Source organism: Pyricularia pennisetigena, chromosome 1 (assembly GCF_004337985.1).
Source record: "Pyricularia pennisetigena strain Br36 chromosome 1, whole genome shotgun sequence".
NCBI classification, from domain to species: domain Eukaryota; kingdom Fungi; phylum Ascomycota; class Sordariomycetes; order Magnaporthales; family Pyriculariaceae; genus Pyricularia; species Pyricularia pennisetigena.
The window spans coordinates 797,344-816,945 of NC_043740.1; the positions used below are offsets into that span (position 1 = coordinate 797,344).

Below are 19,602 nucleotides of genomic sequence, written 5' to 3' on the forward strand. Positions count from 1 at the left end.
ACCGTCTCATTGCTTTCTTCAGGGCCAGCCGATCCCGAACGACTTCTCAGCTTGATTTTTATTTTGTTTTCTGTCCAGAAGCTGTCATTATGAGTGATGGAAAATCAACCAACGTGGCCGTCGACGATCCTGCCGTCGAGTTTGGCGTCGCCGGCCATGGACAGGGCCTGGAAGTCCCCGAGGTTACCTGGTACAAAGAACCAGGTCTCAGGCGTCTGTACGCTCTGATGCCCATTCTCATGCTGGGTTCGACGATCAACGGCTATGACGGATCGCTCTTGAATGGACTGCAGACCATGGAACCGTGGAGGACCTGTAGGTTGAGTCGATCAAAAGTTCAAAAAAAAAAAAAAAAAAAAAAAACAAAAAAAAAAACACGACAGAACACAGGCTAACAGGTCTCTTTTTGCCTTGCAGATTTCGGGAACCCGAGCGGATCCACCCTTGGACTATACACGGCCGTTATGAACATTGGAGGAGTGACGGCTTTGTTGTTTGGTATGCGTCCTCCTCAACCAAACGCCACCAAAAAAAAAGAAAAAAAAAGCAACACGATCGATACGGAGCTGAATAAAAGGCTGATCTGATGGTGATGCAGCTGCTGTCATTGCCGATACCCTTGGAAGGCGTTGGGGAGTCTCCATCGGGCTAGTAGCTGTCCTCGTCGGTACAGTCATGCAGGCTGTTCCGGGCGTCAACGAAGGCCTTTTTATCGGCGGCCGCTTCCTGGTGGGCTTGGGGTAAGTCCACAATGGCATTATATTCCAGGAGTGGGCGTTTGTTGTGAGGCAAACTGTTGCTAATTTGATGCTACCCAAAAGCTCAAACGTTTCCCAGGGCTCTGCGCCGCTTCTGATCGTTGAACTGGCCCACCCGCAGCACCGCGGAAAGTTGACGACCATGTACAACACGCTGTGGTAGTAAGTGACACACACATCCTTTCCCCGGCTTACTTGTTCATCTTTGAGAGTGTCTACTGACACGTCTCTCGAACCGGCAGCGTGGGATCCATCGTTGCGGCGTGGACTGTTTTCGGCACCATCAACTACACCTCGGACCTCGCGTGGAGGATCCCGGTTGCCGTGCAGGCCGCCATGCCAGTGGTTCAGCTGATCGGCATCTGGTTCGTTCCGGAGAGCCCCAGGTGGCTGTGTAGCAAAGATAGGCCAGACGAGGCATTCCAGACGTTGGTCAAGGTTCGTATTGATTCTATCCTAGCAAGTTCAAACGGAAATCCCATCGGTTGACGTTTTACTTTGTTGTTTAGTACCACGCAAATGGAAATGCCAGCGACACCTTTGTCCAGGCCGAGTTTCACGAGATCCAACACACCATCCGGCTGGAGAAGGAGACCGCCAGCGGGTGGGCCACCCTTTTGGCAACCCCAGGAAACCGCAAGCGCATGTTGCTGGTCGCTCTGGTGGCCTTTTTCTCGCAGTGCAGCGGCAACGGCCTGGTCAGCTACTACCTGCATTCGATCCTCCTCAGCGTCGGCATCACAAAGTCCTACGACCAGAGCTTGATCAACGGGGGTTTGCAGATCTGGTCTTTCCTCGTTGCTATCGGTTTCTCGGTATTCCTGGTCGACAGGCTTGGCCGCAAGACGCTGTTCATGATCGCGGGTGTTGGCATGCTGGTTACATTTAGTGTTTGGACAGGGTAAGTTGATTCCATGTGGGCTTCTTGAGTCTTGACTGCTAGATATCTATTGGACAAGCCAGGTGGAACTGACGCTACGCTCTCTCTCTCTCTCTCTTTCTCTCTCATTCTCTCTCTCTCCAAAGGTGCTCGGCCTACTATGCAAACTCGGGAAGCAAAGAGGCCGGCAGCGCCGTCATCGCCATGATTTTCCTCTTCTACGGCGTCGCCGGCTTCGCGTGGCCCGGCTTGACGGTATCGTACATTGCCGAGATCTTACCCTACAACATCCGCGCCAAAGGCATGTCCGTCGGCTTTGCCATCTCGGCCATCTCGAGCGTCTTCAACCAGTACGTCAACCCCATCGGGCTCGAGGCGCTGCAGTGGAGGTACTACTTCTTCTACATTGCCATTCTCGTGTGCGAGGTCCTTGCCATTTGGTTCATCTTTGTCGAGACCAAGGGCCCCACCCTCGAGGAGATTGCCGAGCTGTTTGACGGCGCCGACGCAAAGGTGGCCAAGGGCGGCTCGACGCAGACGAAACTGGAGCAGGCCAAGGTCGACCACATCGAGGGATAAATTTCTCTGCCTCATCATTTGTTTATCTGATTTTCTTTTTTTTTTTTTTTGTTTCCCCCCCCTTTTGCCCATTAGTCTTTAGCTGTAATATGCTCTTGGGGTGCTAAGGCCGAAGTATTGAGAGGGCGTCGTGGGCAAGCTTGTCTCGCTCCGAGAGCAGCGTGTAATCGTTAGTGCCCTCTGGTGGCAGTCCAGTCTTGTCAGGAATCGGTAGAGCGTGCTGAAGAAGAAACTTTCCCATCCATCGATCGACTTGATGCGTGTTTGGGTTCGCCGAGGACATGCAGGCGCGCTGAAACGTGAAAAGGCGCTCCATCTGGCCGTGAGGATTTGATTTGATCAGGATTGTTATTGTTATTATCATTAGTCAAGGTCACGAGAACGACCACATAATCCGGTAAAAAAAAAAAGATGATATTTGGCTCACCATGAGGCCCACTGCAGGCCAGTATGCTCGCAGCTTGACGAGAATCTCAAAGTTGGCCTCCAGCCGCCGCCGGGCACTTGGGATCTCCGTGTCCGAGCCGAAAAGCAACATGTGAAGCAACGCCGCCGACGAAACCACGGTCATGTGGGCCACGACCAGATAAACGGCATCGCACCCCTTGCAAGCATGAGCCAGCGACAACAGATCGCTAAAGGCGGCGGCGTAGTAACGACACCGCGACGCAAAACGCAGCTCCCTGTCCGTCTCTCTCAGTTGCAGGTCCAGGAACGGGAAGTAGAGAAGCGTGCTGTAGTGGAAGAAGCCGAGGTGCAGGGCGACGAATGCGGAGCCCAACCCGAGCCGGGCTTGCCTTTCCACATTCTCCGGGGTGCAGGCTAGTTCGGGTGGAAGGTCGCGGGCCCACGAATCCAAGTAGTCGCCGATGCGTTGGGTATCATCTTCCATGCGGGCGTTGTCGACCATCCCTTCCACGTGGCGGCGGTGCGAATCTTGTATCGCGGCAAAGACCCCAGCAAGCTGCACCATGCGGCCCCACAGTCCCGGCCTTTGGAAGTCGGACTCGGACCAGCCGGCCCGAGACGGAACTGGGGGCAGCTGCGCGGACGGTTCAAGCCGGTGGAACTGCAGCTCGTCCATGGGCAGGGGGTGCTTGTCGTCGTCGGCAAGCTGCCTCCGAATATCCGTGCCGGCAGACGACCACCGGTCGATCATGTACAAGCTCCACCACACCCTCAGCTTGACCTCTTGCTCTATGACGGAATCGGTGGGTGCAGGCGCGGGCAGGCGGATGATCTGCGCAATCCTGAGGGCGATGCCAAAGTACAAGATCTCGGCGTCAGGGTACCCGAGCGCGCCGCAGAGGTTGCCGATGAGCACGGCGGCCCGAACATTGTCCAGGCTCATGGTCTCCAAGTCTGCCTTGAGGGCATCCCTGGCGACTTCCAACAAATCCGCGGGCCTGATCGCCGTAGATGCCTGGTCGGTGACCAAAAACGGGGCTGCCATGGCCAAGATGCTATACAGGACCTGATCCGGGACGACGCCGTCGTGCACGTCTCGCAATAGGGTCGCAGGGTGGAAGAGAGTGTGGGGCTTGTCGTGGATCAAATCAAGATAAATATGCACCATGTCGACCGTCTGGTCTTTGGAAATAGCGGGAGGCCCAACCCGTTGGGCCGGGACCGCGGGTGGAGGGGTCGGGGATGCAGGAAGCAGCGGCTTCGCGCCTGTCGACGGGACGACGGCCAGTGTGCAGCTTGCCGACAGTCCTCGCTTGCTGCAGGGGCAACATGCTCCTGGCCGGTCGCTGGCGCCATCCTCGACGGTACACTTGCGCTTTTTCAAGCGACACTCGCTGCATGCTTTTGCGACTTTCATCTGCGCCAAGTCCAATTGAAGGTTGATGAACCAAGATTCGCTTCGATTGTGCGATGCTACGAGACTACGATCCTTAGGGCTGTGCATATCCCATTTTGCTCCCAAACAAGTGGAGACGGCATCTGCTGTCGGTAGCCCAGTTTTTTTGCGGGGCGCGGCAACTGAAGTGCGAATGACCTCTGGGGCAAGATTATCCGACGTGGAGATGGGTTCGGAAACATTTGAAGACTGTACTGGCGGCAACCGGCGATTGCTTTGTAAGCAGTGCAGTAAAAGTTAAAATTAGCATCGCATACGGAACCAAAAGAGGCAAGTACCGTGTATCGGTAACTCGTTCATATCGTTCATATTCTCTCACGTGGCTGGCTTGTAGACCAATAGATAGATAGATAGATAGATAATACGACGAAAAGCAAGCGACATGTGCCAAGAGAGCGACCTCAGTAAATCCCGTCACGACAACTGAGTCGAAAACGCAAATGGACTGCTGTTAGCAGGCTGCCACGATTTGCAATGTAACTGAGGCGGCGCCCTTGCAGTCGCGAGCTCTTGATAGAAACGTAATTATAAAATCTCGCTCTTCCAGACCCAACAGATTTCAACATTTCATCCGACAACAGCCAAAAAAATGGTTCCCTCTCTAGCAGCCGTGTGGAAGCGGCATCTCACCCTCAACACCGATGCAGACGGGCTCCCTTATGTTCAGTATTGTCTGGTGTCGTTTGGTGGTCAGACGTGGGATCTAGATTCGGTTAAGCTGTATCTCAATGCTCTGGGCTTTGGTCGTGATGGATCGAGGTCTTTACGTCCTTTTACGATCTACTCGGGAGGAAGAACATGACGGTCCTGCTCTTGTCCTACACCATCCATGTCAAACCGTCTTTGCAGTATCTTCCCTTTCGTCTCAGCTATCCTTTTGTCGAGATCAAGCCCGAAGCTCTCGACTCTCGAGTGTTCCCTGTGCTCGAGAGTGTTCAAGTGTCTTTGGGGCCATGCTGAACATTGCACTCATCCTACCTGCAAACTTGGCGACCGCTTCTGAGTATGGAAAGATGGCTGGTTGTGGGATACGGCATGATTCTCTTTATCTTCATCTGCGGATGCATTGATCTGTCTAGCTCAGCTGACTTTGGATTCAAGGCGAGTGTATTCTTATGGCAAATTTTCTTCAATTCCGACTCGCAAATCCAGCCATCTACAAGACTTCATATTTGCCGACTTCTCAACAGTCGATTTCCCCTAATCATCTGCTTGATCTTTCTGGTAACTTATTCCCGGTCACGTTGGAACTGTATCGGACCACTGCCGCGGTATTCCGTCGGGACAGAGAAGCGTGGAAAGAGCATGACGTGTCAGTGGAGAGCGGAGAGAATCGACAAAGTTTAGATCCTTAAAGAGCATAGACGAGGAGACTTGTAGCTGCAAGGTACTTTTCTACCTCGACACTGACCTGGGGGTCAGCTGAGGCCTCCTCAGTATCCAGATTCCATGCCAGCCGCATTCAACACCCACATTTTCGACCGTCACAGCCACTCAGATAATAAAAAAAATGATTATAGCTCCGGACACGGTTCGAGAGGTTGCGAATGCCGTCGGCATATTCGCGATGATGGTTTTGGAAATAATACTTCAGCGGGGTTGTCTTACGCCGAGGAATCGGTATTACGCCAAGTGCTCGTCGTATTGAGATGATGTAAAAGCTCGGTCGTGCGGCATGTTCAGCCCTGCCATTGCGAGCATGGCCGAGACAATAAATGGGGGAAAGGATTTGCCAAGAAAATCCCACGCAGGCAATCAATGGCCATCGATGACGTCCTTTGCACCAGTTAATGACTGTATGTCAGGCGGAAGTAGTAAAAGGCTGAGTCCGTAGTTCCAAAGTACAAGACCGTTGAGATGGATATAAAAAGAGGCGTGTCGCTTGAACATATCTGCATGTTTTTTCAAAGACATCAACAAGGCACCAAACTAGCCACAGGAAGAAAGCATCAAACCGCGAAAAGAAAAAAAAAAAAGAAAACCACAATGCAATACAATGTAAGTCGGAGATTCATTCCTGACTCTACAAAACTCACCCAAGACGGTCAAGCTGAAAAGGTTACATGACAACACAAGATCATGGCCCCGCTGGCCATCCTCCTCGGCCTCGGCGCCGCCCAGTTCGAGGCGCAGTGCGACCAGACGCAACTCTTCAGCGCGCCGCGCGACGCCTACGACGCCTTCATCGACCTGATCCCCGACGGCGAGTGGCAGGACGACGACGGCATCGGCTTCGGCCGCAACGAGGGCGGCAGCCTGATCTGCGCGAGCGTGAGCCCCTGCGGCGGCTGCTCCATCACGGGCGAGCGCGTCCGCGACATGCTGCGCCAGGGCTACGACGACTGCGACATTGGCGGCTCCGGCAACGACGCCGGCGAGGGCCGCTTCTGGCAGTACCGCGTCGCCGACGGGGACACGTCCATCCTGGCCGGCGGCGGGCCTTGTCCGGGCACCTTTGGCGTCCCCGGCACGTCGGTCGCGGTCACGGGGAGTTGAATGCGGAGAGGCCGGGTGGGGAAACGGGGTTGAGAGTTAGGGGGCTTGCTGGAGGGACAACGGGCTGTATGCTAGTATTGGTACTGCGACATTTTTGGGTGCCAAGTGTCATGGTATAAAAGGACTAACAACAATACATATGTTTGTCCGTTGTTATTCGGCAGTCATTGCTGCGGAATTTGGGTGTGACAGTCCATTCATTCTCTTGGGCTGAAATAGCTCCCAGTGCTGACAGATTGAATATTTACAATGGTTGCCCTCATATTTTTCAATCTTACAGCAAATTTGGCACACCACTCGACTCTATATTGGAGGTCTCGGGGCTCGTGCGACTCGTAATTCGTGGATGCGGGGTCTGAGTTTCCTTCACCCCTGTAAGGGGTGCATAGGGTTTCGGAGATTATTCTCAGTTCTCACATAATTAGGGTTAACACCCGAGATATCATATCCCTATTCAGGTCATCGTGTCCCTCCCTTTAGTGTGACTGCGATTGCTCTTCCGACACAACTAAAACGTCTCGACTTCTACTCTGACGAGTAAGCAGTGGTGCATCTTGACATATTCTTGTCTGACTCTCCAGACTCTCAAGTGATCAGCTTTGGGATTTGTGCACAGATCCTCCACATGGAGGCATTTGTAAAAAGAGCCAACACTCGAGTGTTACCGGCTGCCTGGCACGGGTCCAGAACAAAACGGGGCACCTGGCGTCATTCCCTCAGATAGGCTCAATCGGCGGCGGTTTTGTAGCCATGGTTGGAGCACTCGGGCATCCGTCGCGGTGTGCCTCGGGAGACATCGGCGGCCCATCATGGCAAAGCAACGGGTTTGGCCCCAGAAGCGGTACAACAAAGATACGACTGCGAGGTGGATCGGCCCCTCAAAAGTAAGCGGTCGACATGGGAAAAGTAAAGGGGTGGCATGGGGTCAGAGGTGGCATCATAAAAGCTTACTTCGAATTGGCAATTTCGATTGGATTGGTCCGTTATCGCGCCCCAGTATTGGCAGGGCAAAGGATTCGGGGCCCGTGGGGAAATCAATTGGCCGACCTGCCGTTTTGGTGGTCGACCTGCCTTTTTGATTCTAGGCAATGTTACATTGGCAGTCCGGCTGCCCCCAGACGAGACGCGTCCTGCGGCCACTTCTAGCCAAGATCGCCTCCCGCTCGCCTCCCGAGTAGCCGTGGCGTTGGCAAAATAATCAAGTAATTAACCGAGTGCACGCCACCGCTGGGAAATATAAAATACCCGCCCAAGGACCCTGCCTCGGCGCTCTTGTGCTTGCTTGGCTCTTTTTGCCATGCCCATTGCTACTCGATTCGAGTGGTGACGTCGCGGCCGTGTCTTTTTGTCAGTCGCCATGATTGTCTCCCTCGGCAAGCTGGCAACGGCGCTGCCGGCGCTGCTGCTCGCGACCACCGTCTCTGCCGTCTCATTCCACCGAAGCGGCATGGAGATAGGTCCCATCGAAGAGGATGAGACGCTTCCCGCGGTGGTTCGCCGTGCAGACGGCCCAGTCAACGGCTGGGGCGAGTTCGACCAGCTCATCGACCACGCCAACCCTCAGCTCGGCACCTTCAAACAGCGGTACTGGTACGGCACCCAGTACTGGAACGGAACAGGCTCGCCAATTATCGTCACCAACCCTGGAGAGCAGTCTGCCGCGGGATTCAAGTAAGACTTTTTCTTCCCCATGCACCCCGCTGGCATCGTTTGCCGTTAGTGTGCAAATGTGGACCGTTTTTGGCAAAAAAGAAAGAAAAAGAAGAAAAAAAAAAAAAAAAAAAAAAAACTAACACTAGTCTGTCGCAGCGTCACCTACACCACAAAGCGACGTCTCGCCGGTCTGATGGCCGAGAGGATAGGAGCCGCCGTTATCGTGGTTGAGCACCGCTACTGGGGCGAAAGCACGCCCTACAAGGAGTTGACGAGCGAGAACCTCAAGTACCTCACGCTCAACAACTCGATCCAGGACATGGTCTACTTTGCCCACAACTTCAAGGCCCCCTTTGACGACGCCGAGGGCGCCACGAGCCCCGAAAGAGTGCCTTGGGTTTTCACCGGTGGCTCATACTCTGGCGCGCTGGCCGGATGGATCGCCGCCAAGGCTCCCGGCACTTTCTGGGCCATCCATGGCTCCTCGGGCGTCGTCGAGGCCGTGCGCGACATGTGGACCATGTTCGTTCCCGTCCAGGAGGCCATGCCCCGCAACTGCAGTCGGGACGTGTCCGCCGCCATCGACTACATGGACGGCGTATTCAAGACGGGCAACCGGTCCGAGGTGGAAAAGCTCAAGGCCAAGTTCATGCTCGACGGCCTGAGCGACGCCGACTTTGGCCAGGCCATCGAGAACGGCCCCTGGCTGTGGCAGTCGACGCAGTTCTACACGGCCAACAAGACCCTCGGCGGCTCGGGCGTCAACCAGTTCCACCGCTTCTGCGACTACGTCGAGGGAGTCCACCCCAACTCTACGGCTGCCGTCCCGGGCGAGGAAGGTGTGGGCCTGACAAAGGCCGTCGAGGGATACGCCAAGTGGTTCACCGAGGCCTGGCTTCCCGGGCAATGCGAGTCCTTTGGATACCCGGAGTGGCAGGGCACGTACAACACTGGCTGCTACCAGAACCAGAACGCGTCCAACCCGCAGTTCCACGATCTGAGCTACACCAACCCCGTCAACCGCCAGTGGAACTGGATGTTGTGCAACGAGCCGTGAGTTTTTTTTNNCCCATTTCTCGACCACGATTTGTGTGTGCTTCTTGTTCTCCGTGTCCCTCTCTTGAAAGGCGAGCCGCTTAAAATTAACCAATTCAATTTTCCAACCAAAACAGTTTCGGCTGGTGGCAAAACGGCGCCCCCGAAGGCCGCCCCTCGATCGTCTCCCGGCTCGTCAACAACAAGTACTGGACGGACCAGTGCGAGCTGTGGTTCCCCGGCGGCGCGTACGGCTTCGCGCAGGGCAAGACCGAGGCGGACCTGAACGCGTGGACCGGCGGGTGGTCCGACCTCAACATCCCGCGCCTCATGTACGCCAACGGGCAGTTCGACACGTGGCGCGAGGTCACGGTCAGCTCGTCGGTGCGTCCCGGCGGCCCCATGCAGAGCAGCGCCGACGCCAACAACGGCACGCAGGTGCGCGTGCTGCCCGGCGGCGTCCACTGCTCCGACCTGTACGGGCCCAACTGGGAAGCCAACGAGGGCGCGAGGAAGATTGCCGACGAGCAGACTGCGCAGATGGCCGAGTGGGTTGAGGAGTTTTATGCTACCAAGGGACGGGCAAGGTAAAATAAAAGTCGGTACGGTTGTATCCGAACTGTGTACATGGCCATTTACATTTGGTGACTAGTTTCAATGCTCATCCCTGAAGCCAAAGCTCTATTATTTGAGCCGTGGCTCAATTGGGTGGCTTTGTAATATGCTTGTAAATCCATCCAAAAAAAAAAAAAAAAAAAAAAAAAAAAAAAAAAAACTTTTTGGTTCCGGATTAAGGACAATTTGTCCATTTTCATCGTTCAAAGCGGTACTTTCGACAATTGGGCGACCAGCATTTCGTTGTAATGAGTTAAATAAAAGTCGCCAAAATAAACGGATTGCACGTTACATATAGCGATTCGTAGGCCTGAAATTAGAACGCTTTTAATTTTTGAAACATTTGTGCAATCCGGAGTTTCAATATAAGCCTCACTTCATTTGCTGACAGCCGTTTTCTTTTTCTGTTATTTATCAAGTTTTGATTTTCTTTTACTTTATTTTTATAGAGTTTCAAACTTTTTGCACACGGGGGGAATATATGTATAATGGTTCTATTAGTTCTGGGGCTTATAATAAATTATATGAGCCGTCAAATAATTGCGCAGGTGAGAAATACATATATTCACAATAAATTTATAGTCGAAGTGCCCTTATCTTTTTACCAACTTCACTGATACCGAAATGAAACAGTGTGTTATTGGGGTTTGGCGTGCCTGCGTAAGCTGTGTCATTCGAGTGAGCGTTTGGACAGTTGGCTCACGCATTTGATCGCACTCAATCTTTTTTCCTTTTTTTTCTTTTTCGTCTGTCGTTCAATTTGCTTTTTTTTCTTTTAAATGCGGCGGAGGCTATAGTGCGTAGCCCTCCATTTGCCGCTCGCTAATATTGATATCGTTGCTTCAACGGCTATTCAGTCATCAAATCAAACAGCAAATGGTTAGGTTAGGCCCGTTAGGGTGCAGTTACTTTATTCAACCCACCCCTCGCACGCTTTGTGAACCTTCTGTAAAGCTATACCAAATTCCTCGGGCCAATTTTTGCCATCCACCGAACGCTGGGCATCCACTGAGAGCCTGCATTTGTGGTCAAACATGAACTCATATGTTCCGTGGGCTACAGTGACTTGGAATACGAACTTCACGATGGGTATTTGATGTAACTCCTTGGCAAACGAACCTGTTGGAAATCTTTGATTTGTAGAAAGTGGAGACCAATAACGTTGGGCCCCACATCTCCGACCCCCCTAAAGTCCGGCCCCTTTGAAAAATGTAACGACGAAATACCCCTTTTATAAACCGATTTAAATATAAAACTATCAACGCACAATAATACAGTCATTGTCAGGCTCTCCCGGTTCGCTAACCTCTTCTCCATCGTTCCAATCCTTTAAACAGTCCCTATTATTTTCCTGTGCTTTATAAACGTTTTTTTTGCTGACCAAAAGCTCGTTGGGATCCGGAATTACCCTTTTCCTTTTGATCGGCCGTACCGCCTCCAATTTTGCTTTTAACAAACTGATTTTTTGCTGAGCTTCAGCCAATAAGGTATCCTTGGTTTCGAAGCTTTTTTGGACTTTTGCAAACAAAAGCCGTGAAGTGGCGCTACTTTTTTCGGACCGGGAAATTTCCTGTAGTTGAAGTCGAATATCTCGGGTCGTTTTAGGGGTTTTCCAAATAAGTAAAGATTGGTTGTTAATTTTTTGGGTTGGATTTCCCGGTGTTTTATCCCTTTTGAAGCCGTTATTTTTACCTTTTTCGACGTTGACGTTGCTATTTTCTAATAAAAAAGGGTTTAAAAGTGGTTTTGCCAAGTTCACCAGCCATAACCCCGTCGTACGCCAACCAGATTGAATGGTTTTTGCTATAAATGCTTTTGATCTGGCTTTTCGATAGCAAAGTAGAAAGTTTCGTTTCCCAACAACCGTTGAACAGCAAAACTGGGTTACAAATCCCAGGTGACGTCGATAAGCTTCCTTTAACGGCCCAAAAACCGATAAATCCAACGGTTGAAGAACGTGCGACGAATGAGGAGGTAAATATAAAAGCTGAATATTATTTTGGAGGCAAACAAGCATAAACTCGTCGCTGACGTGTGATCCGTGGCCGTCGAGAACTAATAAACGCTTTTCAGGAGTTAAAGGTTGGGTATTTGGAATAAACACCTTTTTTAACCATTCGATACCTGTTTCATTATTTGTCCACCCGTTTTCTGTTGCATGAAATTGCCAGGTATCGAAAGGACTTAAATCAGCTGGAAACCATTGTTGCTGTACGTTTTTCCCCTTAAATATAACGAGGGGAGGTATAACAGCCCCCGTAGCTGATACACATTCGATTATGCTCGTCCAACCCCGCGTTCCAGGCTCTTTTCGCTGTAATGGCCGGATTTTATTACGCCCTAACACCAGGCCATTAGATCCTTTGCCTTCCATTATACCTGTTTCGTCCATATTCCAACGGTTGGCCGGTTTTATAGTATCGATAACGGGATTTTTCAAATAGGACCACCAAGATTTAATTACCTCGGTTGTAGCCCCATTAACCCGGGCATTTTCTATTCGCCGGGGCCTTTGGGTTTTCAAAATTGGATATCGGGCTATAAAACGGCTAACCCAATGTTTCCCAAGGCTTTTTCTTTCTCCGGCGGCCTGAAGAATTCGTTCCGCAAAATAGCGTAGTTCTTGATGCGTTGGCGGAAGGCCTAACGCGGCCTGCGCAAGTACCCAATCTGCCAAATAGGTCTCCTGCTCCTGTGAAAGCCTTTGACAAAATCTTTTCGCTTGTTGAATTGACTGGGCCCCCTTTAAACGATCGTGAAGGGTACTCCGAGGAATACCCCATTTTTGCGAGGTTTTGTGAACTGATTTGCCATTTCTTATGTCAGAAATGGCAGCAAGAAGCTGATTTTCAGTGTACTGTTTCATTGGAAAGTTTGGAGCAAGAATCTTCAAAATGCAAGTTCTAAAGTGAAAAATTCGTCTAGATATTTATAAAATAAAACAAAGGGTTGACGTGGCTGAGTAGATATTTTTAGGGGCCGGACTTTAGGGGGGTCGGAGATGTGGAGCCCAACGTTAAAGGGCCGACACTGTCGGGAAAGTTGAACAATTGATAATTCTTGTAGCCAGTCAAATATATGCTCAACTTTGGCTATATTTTTTTCTGTGGGTTGATATTCTGCTTAACCTTAAGATTCTTGGATTTCCTATTGCCATTCAGATTACATGGGCTAATCGGGGAAACAATACGTTGCTAACCCCACAAATAGTTGCTAACTTTATAAGCTATTATTGTATTTACTTTTTAGTGCCTTGAAAATTGCTGAGAATGGTAAAAGTAGTTCTATATTTTGATTGCTTTGTAATTTCCTGCGCCTGTCTGTATTATCTGCCAGCCTGTAGTGCTGACTGGCTCATGAGCAACGTTTTGCAATTATATTAATCGAATTGTCTAGTCGTGTTAACAAAACCCCAGCCTGTTGCATTTTGACGCAGCTGCACCTCGAAAACAATTTGTTGGCACGATAAGTTATAACTAAATGTCACTTTTTTTTTCAGTAACGAACTTTGTTTTCGAATTCATACAATGCATCCTTTGAGTTAAATATTGATCTCGGCGAATCCGAAACCCGTACTCTTTACCTTCTCCTGGAGAATTATAAAACATTGCTATCATGAATCTTCTTTTAGTAAGCACGGATGTTTGGACTTCTTGAAGGGCCTTCAACATATATGATGACGTATGGCTAGGTCGTGGTTATTATTGACTTTGGCGGGAAGTTAAAATAATTGAACCGCACGTTCACACCCACAAATGCGGACCCCGCTAAATAAATCTGCCTGGGATTTATACGGTTTGAATGCTATTTATGCAAGAACGGCTTTACCAAATAATACTGGGCATTAATACGCAGAGGCGAGAACTCAAATCTAAACCTGGCAATTTTCCCCGGGGGATTCATTTCCGGTAGTTGAAACCTACTTTTGACCGGTTTGTTTGTGCGTTACTTCCTATCACGTCGAGTGCTTATATTATTTTGTACAAGTGCACTAACAGTCAGTTTTCTTTGTCTGTAGTAATTATTTTGCACAATGTATCATTAGTAGTGTTCTAATGTTTAAACTCTTGCGCCCGCCGTGTGGGATGCGGAAAGGCGAGTAAATACTGCTTTGCTTATAGCCAAGAGGTACTATACAATATAAACAATCTGGTTTTCTGACCGATCATAATGTTCGAGGAAATCAGAGTTTGCTTTCTGTCATCTTGCTCTTAAGAACTGCTTTCACTACAATTTGCCATGACTATCAAGGATGCGAAACCAACTCGCCAAAGGGTGCTTGTCCTGTATCTTCACAACCTGCGGCAGAAAAGCTCTGGGTTTTTAGGGTTTTCTTAGTATTTTTATTTTAAGCCGCCAAGCCTTGGTCCTTCAAATACCAAATCGACTACTCCGGATTACTTCCTTGCGGCGGCGCCTTCTCGGAGTCATCGCTTTTCTGGCACGACTGGAGGTCGAGTAATCACCTGATAATATCGCACATCCCGCAACCCTTGTCACAGATCCGCCTGCATCATCTCCATTCAGCTCGAGGCTTCTCGAAGCAGCGATTGAAATGTAAGCGGACTATTAAAGCCACCAATCATGCGGTCGGTTTGTGCCGGGCGTCCCTCCCGGTGGTTAATTTTGCATCATGCGATTCTTGGCAGATGGGCTAAGGCCCCGGGACGGGCCTCACTCAGGGGTTTAATTTGTCGTATAAGCATGAACCTTGTAGAAAGCTTCCAATGCTACTTGTTACTGTACCCGTACCGAAAATCTGTTGCTACCGTACCCGTATCGAGCTTCCAGTGCTACCGTACCCGTGTCGACTCACCGATGTTACTGTACCCGTACGTAATATTTGCCAAGCATGACAGGTCTCTCATCATTCTAGTCTTTGTATAACCACGTATAGAGAATGCACGCTTGAATTCAATCAAAATATGCGTTAGCTACACTGACTGGAAGAGTCATCCGAACGCAGTTTTAACAATGATTATACTTATCCGGTAGGTACAGCGATGAAAGCTCTTCGATGTGACGTGACGCTGACAGCCAAGAATTCTGTAGCTGCTGCTGGTAAGATTGGAAGGTCGACCGTGTCTGCAAGTCATCTCGACAAGTGGAGAACCTTGAGGAACTCAAAGCTCTTGATTGCAGTTGGGTTTTCAGCTCTTCAGATTCCGTCGAAATATTGATACCGGTCCAGGTATTTGTGTTACTTGGCACATATGCACAGCGATATGCTCGGGTGGAGTACGTGAATGATTACATCACAACTTATTGATCAAGTACTGCGTGCCGTCGGAGCCGGTCCGCAGGCCAGGAGTATGACAGATTGTAACGATGTCGGAAAGCGTTCCTGGTGTCTGATCAGAGGAATGGGGAGAGACCTTCTCTATAGAACTGTTCTTTTTTCAGTAACGTTGCATTGAACAACTGAGATAGTGAACAAGGAATTCAAAATGCTTGGCGAGGTGTATATAAGGAGAGTTACTCCCTCGATTTTCAGAAAAGGACTCAAGTCGGCAGCCACCAGCAGCAAGTCTCAAGCACAAGAGCAGCACGCAGAAAACAAAAGACCCACATAAGTTATAACCCCTTCTTCTTCAGTCGCAGTCCTCAAGATGCTGTTCAACCAAGTCACCGCCATCCTCGGCTTCGCCGTCAGCTTCGCCTCGGCCGTCAACATCAAGTTCTACGCCGGCTCGCGGAGCTGCTCGGGCTCCTATGTTGTTTGTAGCGACATCGCCGCCAACAGGTGTTGCTGGGCCAGCACCAACTTCGGAAGCATCCGCTTCGACGGCGGGTCGGGCACCAGAAACCTCCGCGGCTTCGTCAACGGCTGCGACAACATCATCATCAGTCAGAATGCCGGTTTGCCGTTCTGCATGTCGCGTGGCGACGGCGGCAGCCTGAACGGCGGTGTGTGGCGCGCCGCGTCGCTGCTCAGGCGCGGGCCGGAGGAGGAGAGCTGCCCCGCCAGCCAGGGAGGCTGCAAGGAGACGGCCAAGCCCGACAAGGTGGTCCTCGCCGATGGGGCCGAGTACGACGTCAAGGATTTGGATGATGCCAAGTTGAAGGAATTGGTAAGTGGCAACCTTCGTTTAAAATTTGGTTTTATCATATTGGCTAACCATTTCTACCTTGTAGTACGGAACTCCTTTTCTCCATGATACGAGCGGTCGTGATCCGAAACCAAGCCTTGGAATATATGTTGCTAACAAACTGTTGCCATTTTAGCGTCGATCTCACCCTCAGCGAGGCCGTTGCCGCCGCCAAGGACGTCCCAGAGGAGTTCCAGGCCTTGCGTATCGCTTCTTAGAGGCAGAAGAGTGCCATGCCCAAGGCCATCAGGGGAGGAGTGGCTTTCAAGAATTACCTCTGAGGTAGTTTGCGCTTTCGTTGTGGGAATAAGCTACTATGAAAATTTCTTCTCATTCTTTACATTCTTTTCTCTCCACGTTGGGACCGATAGTCCAAGATCAAAACAGAATTTCAGCAACCAAGTTCAAAATCCCAAGTTTGTTTTACCAGCGGTCCTCGACATGACAAGACCAGTTACTTTTTATATAGTCAATAAAGCTAGCCTTTCACTATTTGATGTCGGATCTTGGCTTCTAAGAAGAACATTCCCCAATGACAAAAGCCTTTGAACGGATTCAAGAATTTCAATTAATACGCTAGACCGACGCTCCCAAGCACAACTGCAGTTGTATCGCATAGAGATGAGTTGACTTCACTCAGCGTTACGAGGCGGTAATATTCGCTGTATTGCATACTTATACCTTTAAGGAAATCTCAGTTCTGGCGCTACGGAACAAGATAGAAAATACAAAACAACTAAGTAACAAAGCCAAACGCGAAACCTCCGATGACACCCAAATTTCAAAAAACCGCCACAGCCGACCTCATATCGTGGAGGGCTCCCTCAGCCTCCGGAATATCCATGACAACCTCAACGGACCGGGGCACGTCATCCTCCCCCGCCGTCCCCGCCACTGCGATGTACTCGCCCGCGGCGGTCAGATCCTCGCGCAGTCGCTTGCTTCTACGGCTAGAAGCGGCGTCAACCTCGCCAGCAGTGGCGACACGGCACGAAGAAGACGGCGGGGGCGGCGCCTTGAGCACAACGTCGGGGAAGCTCTCTTGGACGCGCTCGGGCAGGGAGTCGACGTAGCCACGCCACATGGCCCGGCAGCCGCGGCACAGTTCGACGCCGCCGAAGCGGTGCAGGCGTTGCGCCCCGTACGACGACCGGTAGTGGCATCGGTTGCAGTGCGGCTCGCCGGACCGAGTCAGGTACGTCGGCAGCTCCGAGAACATGAGCTCCTCGCTCCGCGCCATTAGGCTGCGGAACCTCTCGGCCCCTGGCGCCTCGGCAGCGACGTCTTGCTGGTCTTGCTGGTCTTGCTGGCCTTGCTGGTCTTGTTTGTCGGGCTCGATGCTGGTGGTGTTGCTGTCAGCGCCGCTGCTATGGGTTGAACCGGCGTCGCTCACTCCGCTGCTGCTGACGCTACTGCTGCGGCTGCTGCTGCTGCTGCTGTTGTTGTTGTTATTGTTGTTGTGGTCGTTGCCGTCACTGCTGCTCTGACTAGCCACGCTGCCCTGGGCGTCCACGCGGTTCCACAGCTTGAAGTTGCGGCGCGTCTGCGCGACGACCGCGGCGGTCTCTGGCTTGCCAATGGTCAGGTCCTCCTCGACGAAGCGGTATCTGCGCATCATCATGTGGATGGGACCGCCGAAGAAGCGGATAAAGTTCATGAGGACGGCGCCCCCGGGCTTGCGGGCATAGGCAACGTCCAAAGCCCAGAGCATCTCGCGGGCGACGCGAAAGGCCTGGATGCGCATGTCGGCAGGCACGTAGGCGAAGGTGTTGTTGGTCTCGCCCTCGCTGCGGTGCTTGTAAAAGGCGACGGCGTCGTAGAGGGTGTCGCCTATCTCGGTCAGCAGCTCGAACTGGTCGTCGGTGGGGAAGACGTCGTAAACGTCGTTGCAGGCCAGCGCCGCCGCCAGCGAGAAGCGCGCCAGGGCGTCGCAGTCGCGCATGCGGAACCAGTGCCGCGGCGACGCCGCCAGCCCGTTGACGTAGCGCCGAAACAGCTCGCTGTCGCGGCGCTTGCTCGTCTTCTCCGACGTCACCAGCAGGAAGGTCTTGTACTCGCGCACCATGAGGGCGTGCCCGGGCGTGCCCTCGAACAGCGCGTCCAGCACCGCGCTGAGCGAGTAGCAGCCCATGATGGAGTCGCTGCCTGCCACGTCGACGAGCTCCCCGCGGAACTCCGCGATGATGCCGATGATGATGGTGCGCATGAAGGCGACGTAGCGGTCCCAGTTGGTGTACTGAGGGATCACACATCGTGTGTACTCCCACGCGCAGGCGTAGGCCTCTTGCTTCAACGCTTCCGACAGGCCCTCGACCCCGTCGAGGTCGTGGGCGATGTCGTCGGGGTAGTACCACGAGTCGTTGAACTTGGGAGGCATGTTGGAGAACGGCAAGTGCTGCTGCCTTGGCTCTTTGACCAGAGTATATGTTGGTTACAAGAACGAGTATATGTTGGTTACAAGAACGAGTATATGTTGGTTACAAGAACGCGACAAGCTGTATTTGGTTCTCGAGAAAATCTAAACAGAACTTGACAACAGAGAAGATGGCTTTGAAACAAACAAGTCTCTGATATTGACGCTTTATAACTTCCAGACAAGCCCGGCACACCAGGAACACGGCACGGACGGTTTAATTGCAAGAGTCAACTGCGGATGACCAAGGTACAATCTGTAATACCGCCTAATTCGGGCTTTGGGCTGTAATCGCTTGTGGCTCTTCTCTCCGCTCGATGCGCAGGACTGCATATTTTCTCAACCATCATCACCCCGTCCATCATCTCCTACCCCATAGTCTCCTCCGTGGCCAGTCTCATCCAATCCCACCTTCACATGAGGCATTAAAATTCAATATTATGACTTCACAGTTGCGCGGTACAGGGCGATCGGGATGACATCTTCTGCCAAGAAGTGGGAAGTGAGAAGTGGGAAGTGGGAAAAGGATTCGTTGATTCACCAGCTCCTCCATACCGTGAATCTGAAGCCCCCGATCACTGTCATGACTCGGTGATATCATACATATCCCGGAGGAAAGAAAGAACTCTTTACCAAGTTGCCGTGAGGCATCACGAGGCAAATCGATGCATGTATACTTGCATGCGTAATATGGAGAAGAAGAAAAAAAAAGAGTACGTCACCTTGATTTATTGTCCACATGCAACAACCTCAAGTTCCAATAACCTATCAAATGTTGCACCTGGGCTGCGGCAGTCAAGTTTACAGCAAGATCAAGGAACATTTCATAGTCCAATCCCGACTTGGGGCTTCTGCAGTTGCCTGAGAGGTTATATGCGAGACACTGCATGGGACGAGTCAGCTCCGTCAAGTTGTCAACTCAACTAACAGATTCCTGTTTTTCAATTGCCATCTAGCATGCTACAATCGATGGACGCTAGTACCGACTTTTCTGCACCTTTGGTTAACCCGCCAGTGTACATCAGAGTGCTCGACCACTGACCGCGTGCTCAATTGATATGCAAAAATGAAATAAAAAAGAATACGTATAAATATAGCAAAATTGGGGTTTTCTTTAGCAGCTACTCCAAAGTTTAATATACAACCCATTTGCGGTAATCACAGCTTGTCATTTTGGGTATCCATTTTTACAAATGTTTAGAAATCTTTTTTTTTTTTTT

The 19,602-nt window shown here is 51.2% G+C and overlaps 9 protein-coding genes across 9 annotated transcripts; 5 read left to right on the forward strand and 4 right to left on the reverse strand.

Moving 5' to 3' along the window:
- Positions 1 to 89: 89 nt before the first annotated feature.
- On the forward strand, positions 90 to 2,217 carry PpBr36_06871 (uncharacterized protein; the record flags this gene model as incomplete). Its single annotated transcript, XM_029894013.1, has 7 exons — positions 90 to 315; positions 418 to 498; positions 599 to 740; positions 822 to 920; positions 1,001 to 1,196; positions 1,268 to 1,659; positions 1,785 to 2,217. 7 exons carry the CDS (start codon positions 90 to 92, stop codon positions 2,215 to 2,217), a joined length of 1,569 nt encoding a protein of 522 aa, XP_029748366.1.
- Positions 2,218 to 2,320: 103 nt separating this feature from the next.
- On the reverse strand, positions 2,321 to 4,042 carry PpBr36_06872 (uncharacterized protein; the record flags this gene model as incomplete). Its single annotated transcript, XM_029894014.1, has 2 exons — positions 2,321 to 2,533; positions 2,645 to 4,042. 2 exons carry the CDS (start codon positions 4,040 to 4,042, stop codon positions 2,321 to 2,323), a joined length of 1,611 nt encoding a protein of 536 aa, XP_029748369.1.
- A 628-nt stretch (positions 4,043 to 4,670) lies between these two features.
- Positions 4,671 to 5,041, forward strand: PpBr36_06873 (uncharacterized protein; the record flags this gene model as incomplete). Its single annotated transcript, XM_029894015.1, has 2 exons — positions 4,671 to 4,840; positions 4,951 to 5,041. The coding sequence occupies 2 exons, from the start codon at positions 4,671 to 4,673 to the stop codon at positions 5,039 to 5,041; spliced, it is 261 nt and encodes an 86-aa protein (XP_029748368.1).
- Positions 5,042 to 6,160: 1,119 nt separating this feature from the next.
- On the forward strand, positions 6,161 to 6,577 carry PpBr36_06874 (uncharacterized protein; the record flags this gene model as incomplete). The annotated part of the gene is made up of 1 exon (XM_029894016.1): positions 6,161 to 6,577. One exon carries the CDS (start codon positions 6,161 to 6,163, stop codon positions 6,575 to 6,577), a length of 417 nt encoding a protein of 138 aa, XP_029748371.1.
- A 1,357-nt stretch (positions 6,578 to 7,934) lies between these two features.
- Positions 7,935 to 9,856, forward strand: PpBr36_06875 (uncharacterized protein; the record flags this gene model as incomplete). The annotated part of the gene is made up of 3 exons (XM_029894017.1): positions 7,935 to 8,248; positions 8,387 to 9,283; positions 9,403 to 9,856. 3 exons carry the CDS (start codon positions 7,935 to 7,937, stop codon positions 9,854 to 9,856), a joined length of 1,665 nt encoding a protein of 554 aa, XP_029748370.1.
- PpBr36_06876 (uncharacterized protein) lies at positions 9,382 to 10,587 on the reverse strand (the record flags this gene model as incomplete). The annotated part of the gene is made up of 2 exons (XM_029894018.1): positions 9,382 to 9,797; positions 10,584 to 10,587. The coding sequence occupies 2 exons, from the start codon at positions 10,585 to 10,587 to the stop codon at positions 9,382 to 9,384; spliced, it is 420 nt and encodes a 139-aa protein (XP_029748651.1).
- Positions 10,588 to 15,471: 4,884 nt separating this feature from the next.
- PpBr36_06877 (uncharacterized protein) lies at positions 15,472 to 16,100 on the reverse strand (the record flags this gene model as incomplete). Its single annotated transcript, XM_029894019.1, has 2 exons — positions 15,472 to 15,963; positions 16,092 to 16,100. 2 exons carry the CDS (start codon positions 16,098 to 16,100, stop codon positions 15,472 to 15,474), a joined length of 501 nt encoding a protein of 166 aa, XP_029748650.1.
- PpBr36_06878 (uncharacterized protein) lies at positions 15,490 to 16,187 on the forward strand (the record flags this gene model as incomplete). The annotated part of the gene is made up of 2 exons (XM_029894020.1): positions 15,490 to 15,938; positions 16,106 to 16,187. The coding sequence occupies 2 exons, from the start codon at positions 15,490 to 15,492 to the stop codon at positions 16,185 to 16,187; spliced, it is 531 nt and encodes a 176-aa protein (XP_029748408.1).
- A 563-nt stretch (positions 16,188 to 16,750) lies between these two features.
- Positions 16,751 to 18,346, reverse strand: PpBr36_06879 (uncharacterized protein; the record flags this gene model as incomplete). Its single annotated transcript, XM_029894021.1, has 1 exon — positions 16,751 to 18,346. The coding sequence occupies one exon, from the start codon at positions 18,344 to 18,346 to the stop codon at positions 16,751 to 16,753; it is 1,596 nt and encodes a 531-aa protein (XP_029748636.1).
- Positions 18,347 to 19,602: the final 1,256 nt, after the last annotated feature.